The sequence below is a fragment of the Brachionichthys hirsutus genome, chromosome 20 (genome assembly GCF_040956055.1).
Source record: "Brachionichthys hirsutus isolate HB-005 chromosome 20, CSIRO-AGI_Bhir_v1, whole genome shotgun sequence".
NCBI lineage: Eukaryota > Metazoa > Chordata > Actinopteri > Lophiiformes > Brachionichthyidae > Brachionichthys > Brachionichthys hirsutus.
The window spans coordinates 2,842,004-2,860,350 of record NC_090916.1 but is presented as its reverse complement, the minus strand read 5'-3'; the positions used below and the strand labels follow the sequence as shown (position 1 = coordinate 2,860,350).

General features: G+C 41.9%; 2 protein-coding genes across 2 annotated transcripts; one reads left to right on the top strand and one right to left on the bottom strand.

Moving 5' to 3' along the window:
- Positions 1-1,087: 1,087 nt before the first annotated feature.
- On the bottom strand, positions 1,088-3,608 carry armc1l (armadillo repeat containing 1, like). Its single transcript, XM_068753842.1, has 6 exons — positions 3,456-3,608; positions 2,389-2,480; positions 1,850-2,033; positions 1,638-1,754; positions 1,442-1,516; positions 1,088-1,333 (listed from the first exon to the last, which is right to left on the bottom strand). The coding sequence occupies exons 1-6, from the start codon at positions 3,606-3,608 to the stop codon at positions 1,139-1,141; spliced, it is 816 nt and encodes a 271-aa protein (XP_068609943.1). The 3' UTR covers positions 1,088-1,138.
- A 1,501-nt stretch (positions 3,609-5,109) lies between these two features.
- Positions 5,110-7,634, top strand: mtfr2 (mitochondrial fission regulator 2). The gene is made up of 7 exons (XM_068753998.1): positions 5,110-5,181; positions 5,347-5,451; positions 5,758-5,882; positions 6,251-6,459; positions 6,610-6,910; positions 7,088-7,271; positions 7,497-7,634. The coding sequence occupies exons 1-7, from the start codon at positions 5,110-5,112 to the stop codon at positions 7,539-7,541; spliced, it is 1,041 nt and encodes a 346-aa protein (XP_068610099.1). The 3' UTR covers positions 7,542-7,634.
- Positions 7,635-18,347: the final 10,713 nt, after the last annotated feature.

Here is an 18,347-nt window from a genome sequence, read left to right as displayed (position 1 = left end):
TTGAGATTTATTTATTTTTTGTCTTGCCCCCCTTTAACCCCATAAAGGCTACTTCCTGCATCCAGTCACGCTGTAGCTTTCAGCCACTTTGAGTTGGCCCAAGTACAAAATGGATTAAAAATGATCAGATGATTGTTTCTGAAACAATCAAACTCACAGGTCTTCTTGAGGGTTTTGAATAGAAATGCTGGCGATATCGTTTTGCCTTCCTGCTTCGAAGGATGCGACTCATCGGCCGTCAGCTCTTTGTGTTACAGCTTCCAATCTAAAACAAAACCTGTCCCATGTACAGCTTTTGACAGACAACAGAAAATACTTGATGCTGAACACTGCTGTCATGTTGCATCCTTTTCAGTCGACACGCTGCTTTACGAGCATTTAGCGTTATCTTAGCTTTCGGTCTCGCTGCATCACCAGAACGGAGGACTATTCAGAGATATCTTAGTGCTGCTGTCTGCCAGTCAGACATAGAAGTTCATATATTGACAGCTGCTAATACATTGTTTAAAATGAAGATAAATATTTTTTTCCCCCCAATATTATACCTAAAATATTTCTAGAGACCACAAAGCTTAAAAAGCAAACAAGCCCTTGAATTCAGAAACAGGGTTTGAACCAAAGTAACACAAACTGTCCAACTGTTCCTGGTAATAAAACGTTTTGAATTGATTACGCATCCATTTATGTGATATTGCAATGAGTGTGTCCTTTTTCTTTTGTCATACAGAATAGCAGGAATATAATGATTGTATAGTCAACGTGATTTATTTGTTTTACATACATCAGGATACAAAATAACACAGGAGGAAAACAGCAACTCATAATTTTGACATGTAATGTGAAAATGAAGAGCTTGGAAATTCTGATAGAACATATTTACATGCAACTGAAAATAGTGGCTTGCAGAAAATCAGGTCTAGTGAAGAAAGAAGTTATTTTACAAGTATGTCTGCCTCCATTCAACAGAGAACACTAGAATAGATGCAGTGCATTTGTAGTTATTGAACAAGAATCGATGGCAAGCTTGTGAAAGTAAGGATGCTGGCCTGTAGTCATGTCCATTTAAATAACAGACAGTAGAGGGGAGGTTCTGTCACCACATTGTGTTACTGGATCTCAGACTCAACCAGCACCAGTTTCACCAGTAGAATGTTTTAGTGAGGAAGCTGGCGGCGCTGCTGAGCCAGCTTCCATTGGCGTCGCTCTTGGCCGTAGTGCGGGAAAGCGCTCGGTCCACCTCCCCGCCCGGGCTATCCTCCTCTTCTGGGAGGTAGTCGGGGATTGCCGCGTTTTGCTGCACCTGAACGCCCGAAGACTCAAGCTGGATAAAAACCTTTAAAAAAAAAAATAATGATTGGAGAGAAACAATAAGTTCAACGAGACTCCACACACTATTCTTTTACAACATGGTCAAACTACGTGGGCCGTCAGCGCTGCTCACCTCGTCTCCCGCCTCATTCTTCACCACCTGTTGGGCTGACAGCACCCGAGTAGCAGCGATGGCTGAGGCCAGACTCTAAACGAATCAACATGGAATTAAACTTCAAACGGAGGTGAGCAGTTTTATTTTCTCGCTTCAGATTCCTGCATGTCGATGTAATTACGCGTCCCCTATAACGAGCGCTTCTGTGCACTACCTCGGTGGGGACGTCCGAGCGGATGCGGACGGTGCATCTCCTGGCTGCCATCTGGAAGGTGAAGCTGATCACTCCTTTGACCTTCAGCAGAGCCTCTTCACACAAACCTCGCTGGTCCTTGACAGGAGGGAGAGACGATAATAAGAACAACTGATACTGCCATGGATGGGATGTTTCGGTGCGAGTGCCGGTACGCCTGCCGGCCGACTCACGGTGCTGTGCAGTCCCTGGATATGCAGAGTGACGGATTTGGCCTTCTTGTTGGAGGAGTTGATAAAAAACTGGGATTTCTTTTTCCTCTGCCTCCCAGGTGAGTGACGCGCGGGAACGGCCGGCGCAGTCAGAATGTCAAACACCTCCTGGGCCAAGGCTGTGATGTCGGCAGACAGCCCCTCCCTGTGTGAAGGCATATTAGATGTAATGCAGTCTGGTCCCAGACCTGCATGAAGGCGGAACTCCTACTCCGCTCTGCCATCCCATTGGTAAACGCTCCCTTCAGTCACCACTCTACGCACCTCGGCACTACACTAAGCAGGACGACGCTGTCCTGAAGAGATCTGTACCGCAAAATTCCCCGGTTCATGCTAATATATCAAACTCTGGTCTATCCCATCAATACTCGTCATTGAACTTGTATTGTAAATATCCAGAATTTTGACCACCTTATAGGAAATTACTCCACAGATAGTCCAGGTAGGCTTAGGGGCACATCAACATGCTACAGCCAACGAGAATACACAAAACGCCTTACCTCCCAATTGCAATTTCCAGGCTCACCATCATGCCAAGCTCATTCTTCATCGTGGGGATGTTGGGGGGCAGCTCAGCCAAGTAGCGCAAGGTCTGGGGTATACATACAAATATATAAACACACCTAACATTAGTTTACCAAATACACAAGCTGCTCTTAATTATGAGTCTATTGTCTACCTTTTCATTAGCAATAAGTTTTCATTCATCTACTTGAGGTATATTAACAGAGTACCGGTATGTAAAACAGAATACATGTGTGTAAATGAGAAGGTCCCCGGGGGGACAGTGAGGTTACAGGGAATAGACGTAAAGAAGGTAGAGGACTTCAGGTACCTCGGGTCAGCAGTGCAGAGTGATGGAGAGAATGTGGAAAGGAGGTGAAGAACCATGTGCAGGAAAGTATCAGGTGTGCTCTGTGATAGGAGCGTGTCAGCGAGGATGAAGGGAAAGGTGGACAAGACAGTGGTGAGGACAGCCATGATGGACGGCTTAGAGACGGTGGCTCTGAGGAAAAGACAGGAGGTGGCGCTAGAAGAGGAGGAGATGAAGATGCTGAGGTTTTCCTTGGGAGTGACCAGGTTGGATAGGGTTAAAAATTAGAGATTAAGAGGGACAGTGAAGGGTAGACGTTTTGGAGACAAGGTCAGAGAGACCAGACTCCGATGGTTTGGACATGTCCAGAGGAGAGACAGGGACTATATCGGTAGAAGGATGCTGAGGATGGAACTGCAGGGAACAGGACTAGAGGACGACCCAGGAGAAGAGACATGGACGTAGTGAGGGAGGACATGAGAGTGGCTGGTGTTGGGGAGGACGATGCAAAGGACAGGGTGAAGTGGAGAACGTTGGGTTGCTGTGGCGACCCCTCACGGGACAAGCCCAAAGTACAGTAGTAGTACTTATACCCGATTTAACTTATACCCATGAAATAAGGATAACTAGTTATTCCTGGAATTGATTATTGAGCACAACCTGTGAAACCCTCTAATGGGATCTAATGGGATCTAATGGGATCTAACGGTAGATGTCAGTCTCCACCCCATCGGTCCACCCTCTTCCACCCACCTGGAGAGTTGCGAGTAACACCTCTGGATTCTGGTGGTCCAGGAAGAGAACCAGCCCGGGCAGGCAGCCCTGGTCCTGGACGATCACCTCTCGGTTCTGCGGTTCGGAGGCCAGGTCCCGCAGCTGAGTCACAACCGACAGTGCATCCACCATTTTTGTTTACTTCGTTCCACCTGAAACTGAACGTTCAAGTTTACGCTACGAACCCGCGCCAGACACGCTTTAACCAGAATCCAACCACTGACCTAGTATAGTTTATAACTAGTTGCTTTTATGTAACGAGCAGTTAAATTACACACTTCTTTCCAAAAGCTTATTTTAACCTATTAATTAATCAAGTCTGAGCGCTAACGTTGCGGCTAGTTAGCTAAGGAAGCTATCCTCTTTACATGTTTAGCAGCTAATCAACCTCAAAATATTCTCCTTTGTGCTGCTGGGTCATGTTACTAAGGTGCCGTTAGAACTAATAACGACATCAGAGCCATAAAAAATGCGATAAGTTTGGTAACTTCAACTGTAGCAACATTTTTCTTACCATAAGATAAAAGGCAATTCGTGAAATAAAATACAAATTTGGTGCCTCGTTTTCGTGGCACGCAATTGGTAACCAGCCTCTTCCTGCTCTGCACAGTCCCCCACTTCCATTGGCTGTTCCGTATTTACAGCCAATCAGAGGAGGTTTTACTGCCAGCGCTTTATTTGACTTGCTGCTTGAACGCTTGAGGAGCAGGAAGCAAAGTTATTGCCATTTGTCCAGCTGATACAAGTACTTATTATTGATTATCTTGGACAAATATAGTTTCTTTTGCGAGTTGTAGCGAAGGAACATGACGATGGTGAGTTACGCTACACGCACACATCCCTTCGTGTCGTTCTTCTGCGTTGCACACGTTTTGATGAACCATGCTGCTTTACGCAGGTACACAATCTGCAAGTATTTTTTTAGCCAGTTAAAATAACCTTCAACCTGCGGCAGAGGATTTAATTCGGAAATGTTTCTCTAATTCACGTACAGTAATGCATTTTGATTTGTGTCGGGAGGTTTTCCTGCAGGTTATTGTCATGTCCACGCATTTTTGTATCGATCAGGCGACATTCGAAGAAAGACGAGCGTCTTTTTTTTTTTTTTTTACGGCAACTGAAAATGATACACAAGAAATATCACAAGGACGTTTAAAAACGTCGTACGGATGATCTTATAATTCTGCATATGTTCTAACTTGAATATGTTTTTCCATACAAAATTCAATTGTCTATAATCTACATATGTAATTTATAAAATGTCATATACCGGTATGTAAAAAAGTAATAATAATCCTCTGATGCACATGAAACATAAATAAATGTCGTAGAACTGAACTTTACTCATGAGGACTTTAAAACATTTTATTTTGGTAAATCCTGACACTCAGAAATGTTCGAGTTTGTGATTGAATCCATAATTAAACAACCATTTGGGTCCTTATCAATTTAAACTTAACTGAATTTTCATCTCTCTTTTTTTTGTTGCTAAACTTTTTGCATATTATTCTCTGTTTCAGGTGTAAACTATGTGACTAAGTGACGTCTACTCTCTATTGGCCGCTTGTCAAGACAGTCGGCAGAAACGGAAACAGCTCGTGCTTGAAAACCAAAAATCAAAAACATCCTTCCGATGTCGTTGGTGGAGGATATTCTGTATGTGTTGCATACTGTCCTGAACTACTTTGGAGTGCCTCCAGAAATGGTGAGTTCACACACTGCTATAATCACGTTACCTTTTCTGTCCCTCTTGAATGGATCCGAGGATTATTAACCCGGCTGGTTCGTTCATTCAAATGGTCGACTAGGTTCTTTTGTGAGGATGTTTCAAACTGGTTGTTTCCGTGTTTTGGTGTCTTCTCGTCTGTAGCTGGTTCCAGTGTGGGACAGTTCTCTGACTGGTCAGTACCGCAGTATCGTGCGCATGATTGGAACCAACCTCCCCCTGGCGCCCGCACCGCGTGTCCACTTTCAGGTAGGTGTGCTACTCAAGCGTTTTCAAACCGCCTCGACATCAGTGTAGTTTAGTGGTGATGATGATGATGATGATGGCTATGGCAAACATTTTAAATCTACTAGTTAATGTTAAGGAGTTGTATATTTTTCCTTGTGTGGTCTAACCATACAAAGCAAATCTATGAATATAAGAACGCTAAATCAAGAAAACATTTTAACCTCCTAAATTTTGTCTCTGACTATCTTTTAAAGAGAATCAGTGCTGCGTCTTATCCCGGTAGAAACAGACGTGTGTAATCGCTGCCTGTGTGTGCTCCATCCTCAGGCCCCTCTGCTCGCCAAGAGGCCCCATGGTCTTGTCGACCACTCTGCAGAACCACCTGCCGTCCCGTCGCTCGCCGACGTCCTCTGGGTGTATGAGGATGCGGGAGACAGCTTTGCCAAGACCAAGTAAGAATATGCAGCACCACAAAATGACCACAATCGTCGGCAAAGTATGGCAGACGGTGCCTTTTGTCCCAGCATGAACGTACTGTATGCACTTTATAAAAAGTCAATGGCAAGACTGGCAGCTGTATTACTGCAGCAGCAGCTGGGACTTAGTCCACATCCCCTCATTTTAAACAGAATCCAAGTCGGGTCATTTGGTGCCGCAGTAGTTTGCCGGAAGATTTCTTTCCTGTTTAAAGTCTGATAAAGAAGCCTGATTTGCTCGCATGAGACTATTATAGTTCCATACAAGATAAGAAATACGCTTTTATTGAGGGGTTTTCTTCTGTGGTTGGTTCAAATGTGTGATGATGTTTGGTCTTCTGCAGGAACTATTTGCCCCCAAAGAAGCAAAGTGGTGTAAATCTGGCTGTGATGCGGTACCCAGGACCTGCCCCACATCAACCCTGGGGAGGAGGCGGCTGTGTGAGGCAGACGACTGACCATGCCGCTCTGAAGAAGATCACAGCGCTGGAGAATGAGCTGCAGAAACTGCGAGCTCAGATTGCCACGATTGTTACCGCTGCTCCGGCTTCAGGTTCGCACACTCTGTGCCATGTCTCAACTGTTCTCATCATTTTTTAAATTATTTTTTTTTAAACCAACATTTTTGTTCATTCAGTCATTTGTTCAGTCATTTATTCAAGCAAGTAAAGTCAAATATGTGCTCCTTTAAACAATTTGCTAGGTCTGAACAAGTCCCAGAATGCACCAGGCACACCTTTGGTGTCTTCTCCAGCTCATACCTCTACACCTCGATGTGCTGCCAGACCACCACCTCCTCCCCCTCCTCCTCTTCCTCCACCTCCAGCTCTTTCCTGTCCTAGCTCCTTCACTGAGTCTTTGTCCGTGTTAGAACTAATCCGCCATCGCAAAAAGGATGAGAAAGCCCTCGATAAGAAGCAGCTCAGGCCCCAAGTTAGAGGGATCCCGTCAATGCTGGATGTTCTTAAGGACCTGAAACAAGTTCAGTTGCGCTCAGTGGAGAGGTAAGCATAAAGAGTCATGTTGATCTGTATTCTGGATGTGAAACGCTAAGATTGAGTTTCACCAATGTCATTTGTCAAAAATTTGCTTTTATTAAAATTTTCTACACTTCTTTTTTCATGTTTTCTGCCTTGACCTATATAATAAAACATACCGACTAAGTATTTGTTTCTCTCCAGGTCACCAGGAGGCACACCGATCAGCAGGAGGCGCAGCAAAGGAGCCGTGTCAAATCTTAGCGATCCAGCTGCTCTTCTAGCTGAGGCACTTAAGAGAAAGTTTTCCCAGCATCGCCACAACATTTCCTCTGACAAGGAGAATTCACCTGACCAGTCGCCATTCAGCAGTCCAGAGACACCCAAGGTTTGTTTCCCAGCAGCACACAGAATGTCTGGTTATTGTGACCTGTGTGCGGACTCTGTGCTATATACACAATGGCTACTTCTTTAAGGCTCAATTTAAACCTTTATTTGTTCTTCATGTTAAAAAAAAAAAGATATATAAATGTAAAAGTCTTCCTGTTGCCCTCCCTTCATGTTTCCTCCTCAAAGCATTCTTGAAGTTACCACAGTGTCATCTCTGTTCCAGCTTCCTCTCCACGCCAGACGCAGTCAGGGGCGGCTCCACATATGATCCCGTCCAATAGAGACCGCTGACCCCCAAATAGCAGCCGTCACTTTGTCAATCCCGACTCCAGTTTCCAGGACGTCCCAGACAAAGGGATATAACTACTTGCCTTTTTATTGTATTTTTATTTTTCTGTTCTTATTTCGTATTGTGTCGGTGAACAATGTGCCTGTTTCTGTTCAGTAGCTTGTTAGTGGGAGGATTGCATATTTGTGTTTTGTTTGTGTTCAGTGGAGTTTTTCTGTTTACGGTGTTGCTCATGCAGATGTGGTATATTTTTAAAGGACACGTCATATTACGAGATTGGTATTGTAACATTTAGCAACGTGCTGATGGGATGCACAAAACTTTATTCTATGCAACTGCTGTTTCAACTGGTTTTATTTTATTAAAATGCACTAATCAGTTTGACATTTCGGCGACTGTTACTGAAATTTCAGCCATGACTTGATTTTTGTTCTTTTAATTTCTTATCAAAATACAAGTAACTACAGTAAGGAGAGTGCTGATTAGCTAAAAGTATGATAACCACATAATTATTAAACTAGTAATAGCAAAACGTACAAGGCCCAAACTGGAGTAGTTAGATCTTGCCAAAATCATTCATATTCATATCCTCTTGTTTTTCACTAAACTGAAACTTAAAGAACAATCTATCGAACAGGAGGATAAGAAGGAAAAAAGTGTGCAAGAAGTAGTATTTAAAAAAAAAAAAACCCAACCGAAGTGGGCAAGATAAAGAACGTTCCCCGAGTCAATGCCGCGGAAAAGACGTCGCCTCAGGATCAGCACTGGACAGCTCCATATGTAGCCGACTACATATGGAGCTGTCCAGTGCTGATCCTGAGCTCCATATGTAGCCGGGGTCAACATGTCAGCACATGCTGGAAAAAACAAAGAAGTTCAAATAACTTTCAATAGTCACCGCCAGCAGGTTATTGATTTCCTGACTGCAGCGTGTTGCTATTGTTATTGCCATGTTGCTGAATTTTTCAGTTTGATCAGTTTACTAAAGCTACAAACATCGCATATACAATTGTATTGTAAAAGTATATGGATAGATTATTACTGTTATTATAACGTAAATCCTTTCAATTGATCAGGTTAAGAAAACCACACTACTCCATCGATCAATAATCAAACTTATTCAAGTGAATAATATTAAATGATAAAGAAAAATATCATCCAGCACAAGTTATTGCATTTACTTTGTTCAAAACTCTTTTGTCTTTTGAGAGGGGCAGAACTGCAGTACAACCAACAAATGTGGGCTGTTAAGAACATGTCTGGCAGATGCAGCATTTTACGAAAACAAATGTCTGCACACAACTCTCGCAGGCCACAAAAAATTACTTGGTGGGCCACATTTGGCCCCCGGGCCTTGAGTTTGACACGTGCTGTATGGTATGCCCTAAAATAGACTAAGCAAATAAAGCAATTTAAGTACAGAACCCACCACAAAAACAGCAGCTACAAGCGGTTCCTGTAACGGGAGGTTCTGGTCCGGATGAACCGTAGACCCACGGAGAGAGTCAAACAGTCCGTGTCCAGGGTGAGAAGGGTCGGCCGTGATCCGACCTGCACGCCTCCAGGTCCGATACGCAGTTTTCCTGGTGAGTGTTTTATATGGATAAACGATGTGATGTTTTAATGGAAAGGCCGAACTTTATGTATTTCTGTGATGATACTGTTTAAAGGTTGGATGCCGTCAGGAGAATCAGTTGGTGATACCTGGAAAACCTATTGAACAAACCTGTGTGGAAGGTATTTGGGACTCGCAGGTATTTTTTAGTTGTTTTAGGTTTTAATATTAAACTAGCTTTTTAAAGATTTTTAAGCTTGCAGTGTATTGTTTGGGTTTTGCATGTGTCAAAACAGATCTCCATAACATCTGCATAAATAGCGACAAAGGGAACCAGACCATTTTGTTTGTATACAAATAAATATTATTACATTTATTTGGATCCTCTTTTCATTTATATCTCGATACTGTAACATTATCACTAACGATTAAACTTTTGCGTTTAATCTACCAATTAGCTAATTAGTGGAGTGGAGAGAATGTTGGTGAATGGCTGAGGGTTTAAAGCACAAGGAGAAAACACAAGCTATAACTACAGTAAGCAGAGTACTACGCTGCCAAAAGTATGGCCACCACAAATTTAACCAGTCTAATGAACGGAGGGGACTCCATGATTCTTGTACTGTTGTCTGATGAGTTGATTGGAGACAGGTATGGTACTTCTGCCAGGAGTCTGGAGAGTGAAGCCACACCCACAACACAGAATGTAGATATTAGCCGATCCTCCACGACGGCCACTCCTGTTGCTCTACATCCATTGGGATTTCTTCGTCAGCCGAGAATGACTCTGCTTGTCTGCATAGATAAATCAGTACACATGCTTCTGGTGAGTCTTCTTATGTACCAAGGACTTTCAACGGAAACAAGACCGCAAGGGCTTTTTTGAAATGCTCCTCTTAGACAGGATGTTTGACTGTATTGTTACTGTAATTATTACTGTAATTATTACAGTAACAATACATGCTACTGTGTGACTGTACCTGTGCTCTATCTAATAAATATATTCATCATCATCAGTCAGAAGCTATGATATATTACATATTTATTATGCTTTTTACTCTTTTCTTTTATAGATGTCTGTTTCTATTTTTGTTTGTGAATGGGAGCTGCCGACCTCTTACTGAGTTTCCCCCTAGATGATTAAAGTTAAATCTATCAATTATCAGCTAAATGTCAGCCAACCTTAAAAAAATGTTTTTTACTTTGAACAAAGTATTCACTATTTAGAAGACAATAACACTCTCACTCTCTGAGTTAAGCAGTTCGACTGAGTTACCTCATCATCTCTGATGACTCGCACTCCATGGCCGCATTGTCATCTTCCCAGTTGGAATGTTTGTCTAATTGTCTAACACAAGTTCAACAGAGACAAATTATTAAATTAACATGTAAAAAACCCACACAATTTTATTATGCCCATAATATGTACAGACGATGAAATATATGATAGTCAGGATTAAAAGTACATTAATTACTTTTCCAGATGTCCACAGCTGCTTTTGTTTGACTTGTCACAGACCTAAACATCTGTGAAACTAGATTTCTAGATTTAAAAATGTAAATCTAGAACTGTAGATTTATTTTCATTAAAAATCAAAGCAGGAATTGAAAAAATGCAACACGTGAAATAATAGCTGCCAAGGGCAGCCTCATATACAATTGTAGATTGAAAGCGAGCCAGTTTTTATTTTTGTACCGGTCCAGTGAATTATTGTCAGTCTCTGAAGGATTCCAATCCATTGAAGTGTCCCCAACCTCATGGCGGGCAAACTGGAAACGTCGCACAGAACTAGAGTATGACAGTTGCACAAAGAGAAAGGGGAATAGATTTAAAGGATATTTAGATCAAAATATGACAAAACTAACTTTTGTTAGTTACACTTGGGGGGGGGCTGGTGCTAGGGGAGGGTCATCTGCCCCCCCATTTTAATGCACCACACATACCCTTCTCCTGGGGGTCGAATGGGTGCTGGGCGGGGAGATAAGGGATTGAGTGCAGGAGTGCGCCGTTGCCCTCCCCCGCATTCCCCGTCCTACCCCACCTGCCCCCAATTTAAATGCACCACACTCACTTATATCATCTGCGTGTTCACCCATCCACGGTGCTGGGATATTGTTCCCCAGTCTGGAAACTGGGGAACTTAATGACAGGATACGGGTGTTTTCACTAGGTTTAGCAATGGCGCGGCATGCGGGGCCTTGCCCGGCTGGGCCTGGGGCTCTGGATTGGCCTCATATACAATTGTAGATTGAAAGCGAGCCAGTTTTTATTTTTGTACCTGTCCAGTGAATTAATGTCAGTCTCTGAAGGATTCCAATCCATTGCAGTGTCCCCATCCTCATGGTGGGCAAACTGGAAACGTCGCACAGAACTGGAGTATGACAGTTGCACAAAGAGAGAGGGGAATAGATTTAGAGGATATTTAGATCAAAATATGACAAAATTAAGTCCATACAATTGCAAGTGCATATTTAATTTATACTATAAAAAAATAAAACGTTTTTAATGCGTTTATGTAAATAACAAACATGTTGCCTCGATGTTGGGAAAAAAAAAGAAATTGTCCTCGTCAAACCTGCAGCTTTGTCCATCAGAAGCAGTCAGCTGTGTAGCACCCTAGCAGAGATCAGAATAAAGAACAATAAATTAAAAGGTCTTACCTAAGAATATATACTTCAGACAAGTGCACCAGAAACGACAACGTACGAGCCATACTTGCTGAGAAGAAATAGGAAATGTCTTGTCGTCATAAACAACGACGCCAGGAACTCCTTCGGCATTATCCTCACACTCGATGGAAATCTACAATATCATCAAAATATGTATCATGTAAAGTCCAAATCACAAACAGCAAATAAAATGGATGCTAGTGCTATGCTAATCTTTCAGATAAACTATTGCGACTCCAAAAAAGTTTTTTAAATGAATTTAACTGACACCCAACGAAAACACCAATGTTCCAAACTGCGTTACTTTAACATAAATCAGCAATAACTGGTACAAATATGATAATAATAGCGTAAAATGTTTATACATACGGCGATACACACGAGGGCCATTTTTCCTCTACCGCAAAACAAGATGGTGGCGCTCGAGCACGTCGCACTACGTAACTTTACGCGACGTTGTTTTAAGTTGTACGTTACGCTACCTTACCTTCTATTAGATAAATGGTAGATAGATGGATAGATACTTTAGGAATCCCAAAGGAAACTCAGTTCTTACATTACCCTGTTGCATGCATTGTTGTCGTCATTAATGTCCAGTAATGCTGAACATGTTCAAATACTATTTAAATAAGTACATGAAACCGTTTAATTGGTCTAGGCTTTCTGATTACTCGTTTCAGTTTCACTGTTTTCTTTACAGCAAGGCAAAACTATTAAATTCACCTTGGACATCTTAAGTTACTGTGAAATAAATACATTTGCCCTCTCTCTGCATACTGTAGGAAAATAGTTTGAACTTTTTTGGGGTTTTTGAAGGTTTGATTCAAAGTAGAGATACTGCTCTCTGGGGTCTAATTCACCTGAGGCTTTCATAACCTCTCTAAAATAATAATTTGTCACAAAATGCTTTATTGTTAAATTGCTTTTTACATAATATAATATACCTCTTTCTCTGAGATTCTTGTACAAAAACATCAATGAGACTGTTTTACCTTTTCTGTTGAGCTGCTTCAGTCCAATATCCCAAGCGAAAGAAATTTCAGAAAAGTAACATTTATTCTTCATGGTTGTGGCTCTTTGTTCTCCTTCCTACCGAAATGACGACTGATTCATCTACAAATGTTTCTGAAATATTTAGGGAGGAATAAAGGAGCTGTCTACTTCTTCTTTTAAATGGAAACTGAGTAATCCTTCCATGTCTTACATCACATGGTAACACTTCTGTGTTTTTGCCCCACTAAAGTCAGCAAATAAATGAGTTTTCAGCTCTCAAGAAAAAACTAACTAAACAATAATTCTTGCAATTCAGGGTGTATTTCTTGTAATAGCAGATGTGTTTCGACAGAAATATATATCAAGGTTATTATGGAAAAAAGACATCTCTGTGTTGACCTTCGACACTTCCTGACCTTTGGAAAGTTGGCATAAATGGCTGCACCATATTTGTGAGTCCAACAAAAGTATTTCAAAACTAGTGAAGGTTCATTCAACATAACATTTTAATTCCATTTCAACAAATGACTTTATTGCTGTAGTCGTTGGTCATGCTTCTCTTTGAGATTGAGAAACAGGCAAATGAGGGTCAGCTGAATGTTCCCCAACAGGACAACTGCCACAGATTACTCAACTGGTTTTAAAACAGAAGCAAAAAGCAGAACGCTGCTGTTCCACAAGATTGAAGGTTTCACATGATCATAATGATCACATGAACAATAGCTTAGAAATGGGGCTGTCGGATACCTTTTTGAAAACTAGTGATAACAACGACAAATATTCCAAATGTTTAAGATACAAGGGTTGCTAAAGACAAGATGAGCAAAAGACAAAAAGGTGAAAGAAGCTGAAGATAAACAGTGGGTTTATATGTTGCTTAAAATATTAAAGTTACCACCGGACTTAGAGATTCGTATTGAAAGAGCGCACCGCTCACTCCAATCAAAGCCGAGAGACCCCCCGGCGCCCCCCCACCAAGGCTGTCGTCCTATACAGCAAGCATGGAGACAAGGCAAGGCAACTTTTGAAGATAAGATTTTCTTTGATCAAGATTATTCCCCTGAGCTGCAAAAGAATCGGACCAGAATTTATGCAGTCATCAAGCAACTAAAACAGAAGGACATTCAAGAAAAATGTCTGCAAGACGGAAACTCAATCTGGAGTCGGGTGGAAAAAACCTTCAACTCACTGACGAACCACTGAGACACGACAACAATTAGGAAACCAGGTGCACTGTGGGAAAAAGGAGCGCTGTGAAGAGACAATGGCAGAAGGATGGAAGAGCAACAGGAGGAAAGGTGGGACACCAACATCAGATCTCAGGGCTTTACTGGAAGAGGTATCTGAGAAAACAGCTAAAATCTAGGTTTGATGTTGAGAATTGTTTCGTTCTACTTTTTTATAATAATATACTGGGTGAACAGCAGGGGGGGGTGGAGTCCAGGACCAGGAGAAAGGCGAAGCGCCTGCTGAGCTTTCAAAGGCACTGCCAGGCTTCCAGGCTTCTCACTGCACCTGCTGGATGATAACTACCTGGGACAGGCTGCAGTAAGAATGGTAAGTAAATACATGTCCCATTTTCATTTGTTGTGTTTGTTTTGTGATGTCATAAATCTTAGCCTCGTAGGCCCATCATTTAAAGACATATTTTTAAATGGCACCGAGGACATTTACACTTTTAGCAAAGTGAAAACAACTCTAGTTTTACGCTCTGTGTCTCCATCATTCTACACATTGATGATTCAATCTGGAGGGGGGGGGGGTGTGCTTTGTTGTTGTCTCTGCAGTCAGGAAATTAATAATCTTTTAGCGGTGACTATTGAGAGTTATTTTAACTTTTTTGTTTTTTCCAGCATGTGCTGACATATGGAGCTCAGGATCAGCACTGGACAGCTCCATAGGTAGTCGGCTACATATGGATCTGTCCAGTGCTGATCCTGAAAGTGACGTATTTTCTGCAGCATTGACTCGGGGAATGTTCTTTATCTTGCCCACTTCGGTTGTTTTTTTTGGTTTGCGCACGTCCATGACAAGACAAGGTGGTGGTTTTTTTGTTTTGCTTTGATTTTGTATTGCTTATCTTTGTTCCTGCGTGATGATTGCATTTGAATGGAACTTTTCCACATTATTAGATGTGTTAATTTATTCCCATCACAAACTTTGGTTCATATTTATGAACAATTTTTAAGTTACAACCTTTTAAAAAACTGATATCAAAACTGAATATTTTATTGTAATTACTGTGGCAGCTAAAGAGTTAAATAAAAATATATTGTTATTTAACAGCATGTTCAGGAGTAGTTACATTTATTTTACATTAAATGACATTACATTTAGTTACATTTTTTACTGTGTTATGGTTTACATTTGGCCTTTGGAGGGCAAACATAATGCTAATGTGGCCCTTGGAGAAAATGAGTTTGATACCCCTGCTTTAGAGTATAAGACACAGTGATGTGTTAGAGCTACATATGTGCCAACACGCTATATATACATTTTTCAGAAACACCAGAAAGTTTCTCAATGGGCAGACATACTATTGTGTTCTCTTTGTTATAACATAGAAAGCGTTTGCTCCATAAACGGTGCCCCCGCGGCCTTTTTGCCGGGGCAGCGTGTTCTTGAAGCTCACGGACGGTTTAATGTTTCAGGAAATCCCAGGCTTTATGTCAACTGTTCTTTGTCTGCATCATAAAAAGTACACAGGGTTTATATTCCCCAGCAGTTAAATGACAAAGTGTCTGTGTGGACGTTGGCGGCGGGGGGGTGAGTTTGGCGGCGCTCTGGTTTTGGCTTTGCCTCACTGATTCTGGCCAGTATTCGTTGGTGGAGATAGTAATCGGAATACACAAAGGCGTGAGGCGGGTTAGGAATAGGTTGATGGTAAGAATATATAGTTTAACAAGAAAGCTGGAAAGAAGAACAGTGGAAAAAAATAGATTTGACAATTTGATGTGAGTTTATGAGCCGTTTATGAATCTTAAATCTAACTTTTATTAGGTTGTTTCATCTCCGTGCACACTCGTGATTCAAAGAATGTTTAATGTGGGAATGAAAACGCATCAATCAGTTGAACTGACGAAGCTTCTCGCCTGACAAGTGAAATTACTTTTTGATTTGTCCGTTAAAGATAACTCATTTAATGAGGTGTAATTCTGGTTCTAACCTACAGGCATGGTACAAGAGGATTCCCAGAATCCCTATCACAACGCTGAAGGAGACCGGCGTAATGAATACTGCATTCAGTGCCGACACACACCGCGCTTCATTAGTCCACGGTTTCTCCTTGACACATCCTTTCAGGTGATACGTACAGGGATTATTCCGGCGTGTTTAGACTTGACAACCCATTAATCCCCTGCCTGGAGGGATCCCTGAATCCCTCAGACCGTATTATAATGGTCTTCTCCCTCTGTAGAGTAATTGCTTTTGTGTCCTCTCTAGCTCTGTAAATCACTTTGTGATGCATTCATTTTAATGACGGCACTTAAACTCAACCCAAACACATGCAAACATGCACACCAGAAAGGCTTTATTGACCCCCCCCCCCCCCAGTGATTAAAATACATCAGGTGCTATGTAGTTCAGTATGACTCTTACACCCTCAAACACCTGTGCAATAATGAAAGCCATAGCCTCGGAGTCTTTCTTTCATCTAAAGGTTCATGTTTTACCAAAGCCTCCAACAGAAGCCACACACACACACACACACACACACACACACACACTAGCTATGAGTTCTTCCTGTAGCACCGGCTGATCCCCTGAGAAGTGCTGCTGTGTTGTAGCTGGTGGAGCATTTGAGACCTCTGGACCTGTCACTGGGTCTCATGGCAGCAGCCTCCCACGATGTGGACCATCCCGGTGTCAACCAGCCCTTCCTCATCAAGACCAGACACCACCTGGGATCTCTCGACCAGGTACGTGCTGCGGTGCTGACGAGAGTCCAGTCACAAACATGGATGACCCGGTGGAAGTGTTTCTTGGGTTCGGAGTTGGGTGCAGCTGCTTTAAAGATCCCGTATTATACTCTTACTTGTATGAAATATCTGTGACAGTCTTTGGTTAAAATAGCACAGTATTTTGGGGTTTATAAGGACTCAAGCCCACCATAATAGTGTAGAAACCTTTAATCAAAACTATGAGGAAGCAGTTTTGGTCATTTTTGGCTCTGGGCACCGCCTCCTCTTGATCTACTTAAAGCAGGAGTTCTAAATGTGGTTGCTGAAATGTCAGGCCTACAAATCTATTTCTGGATCATTGTGGAGTTTCAATCACGATTGACTAAATTAAACAATGTTTACTTTACAAACAGCAACGTGGCATGTTTGTGAAATATGTTTGTCATGGGTTTTTTGTTTTTAAACTTGCATTATCTGCCTGTTTTTCTCCAGCCATACCAGCATACTGGAACACACACACATGCTGGCTGGACAGCAGCACATTGATTCCCACCAGCCATCACCAGAGTTCGCCATTTTCTTTTTGTTTGGTCTGTCTGACTGTTAGCAAGATAACTCAAAACCTTATGGATGGATCTTGTTGAAATTTCCAGGAAATGTTTGGGAATCTTACCAGGAACAGTTGATAACATTTTGGTGATGATGCAGAAGATATCTGAATCACTTTGAGGTAACGTTGCAGTCAATGGAGCTTCAAATTGACCGATAGTCATGTAGGATGGGGATCTCTATCTCACCACCGAATTTCATCTGGATCGGATCCAGAATGAGGGCAGGGGAAAAAAGAATTACATTCTAACATTAGAAATTCCATTTACGGATTCAAAATTCATGGTTGGTGTATAAAGTTAACAAGAACAATTTAGAACCTTTTGATGGTGATCCAGATCACCATGTGGATGGTTCAAATCTAATTAAGAGGGGAATGAGCTGCTTGGAGGAGGTCTGCGCTCTCCGATTGCTTATCTAGTCGTCACTTTATTTTTGCTTTTTCCACAGTCTTGAGTCTTGACTGTATTTTATGTCACAAACACACTATAGTGTTTAAAAATATACCAAGAATCCATTACGTAATCCATCATATCCTGATGGGAGTCTCAATTATAATAAGATAAATGGTAAATCATTTAGAATAAATAATCCAAAAATGCTCCTTTGTTACTACGCACTTATGTCTCTTAGCAGCGGCATTGATCTCCGTGCAGATGATGCAACCTCAGCGGAAGCAGAAAAAGTAAAGACTACTAGTAGCTGTTTCCGGTCGAATATCAATATAAAACTCAATTTGATCTGAACATTATTATACAGTGACAGGATTTGTCTGGCGGTCCAGGCCGGATGTCATGGTGCTATCAGTGGCCTCACATTTTCTCTGAGCGGTAGAGGAGCGGTCGGAGCTTTATGAGCCTAACGCAGCCGATCAATGGCGTATTCAATATAGAATGTATTCCAATGAACATCTGTGACAGATGTGCAAGTCACAGGCCACTGCTTCAGTGGAAGCCTGGTCGAGGGCTCTGGTGGCCTTTCTGTACTGCCTGAAACAGGGTCACTGAGCCACGCTGGTTTCAAGTACAAATATGCACTATGCTTAACCAACATCTT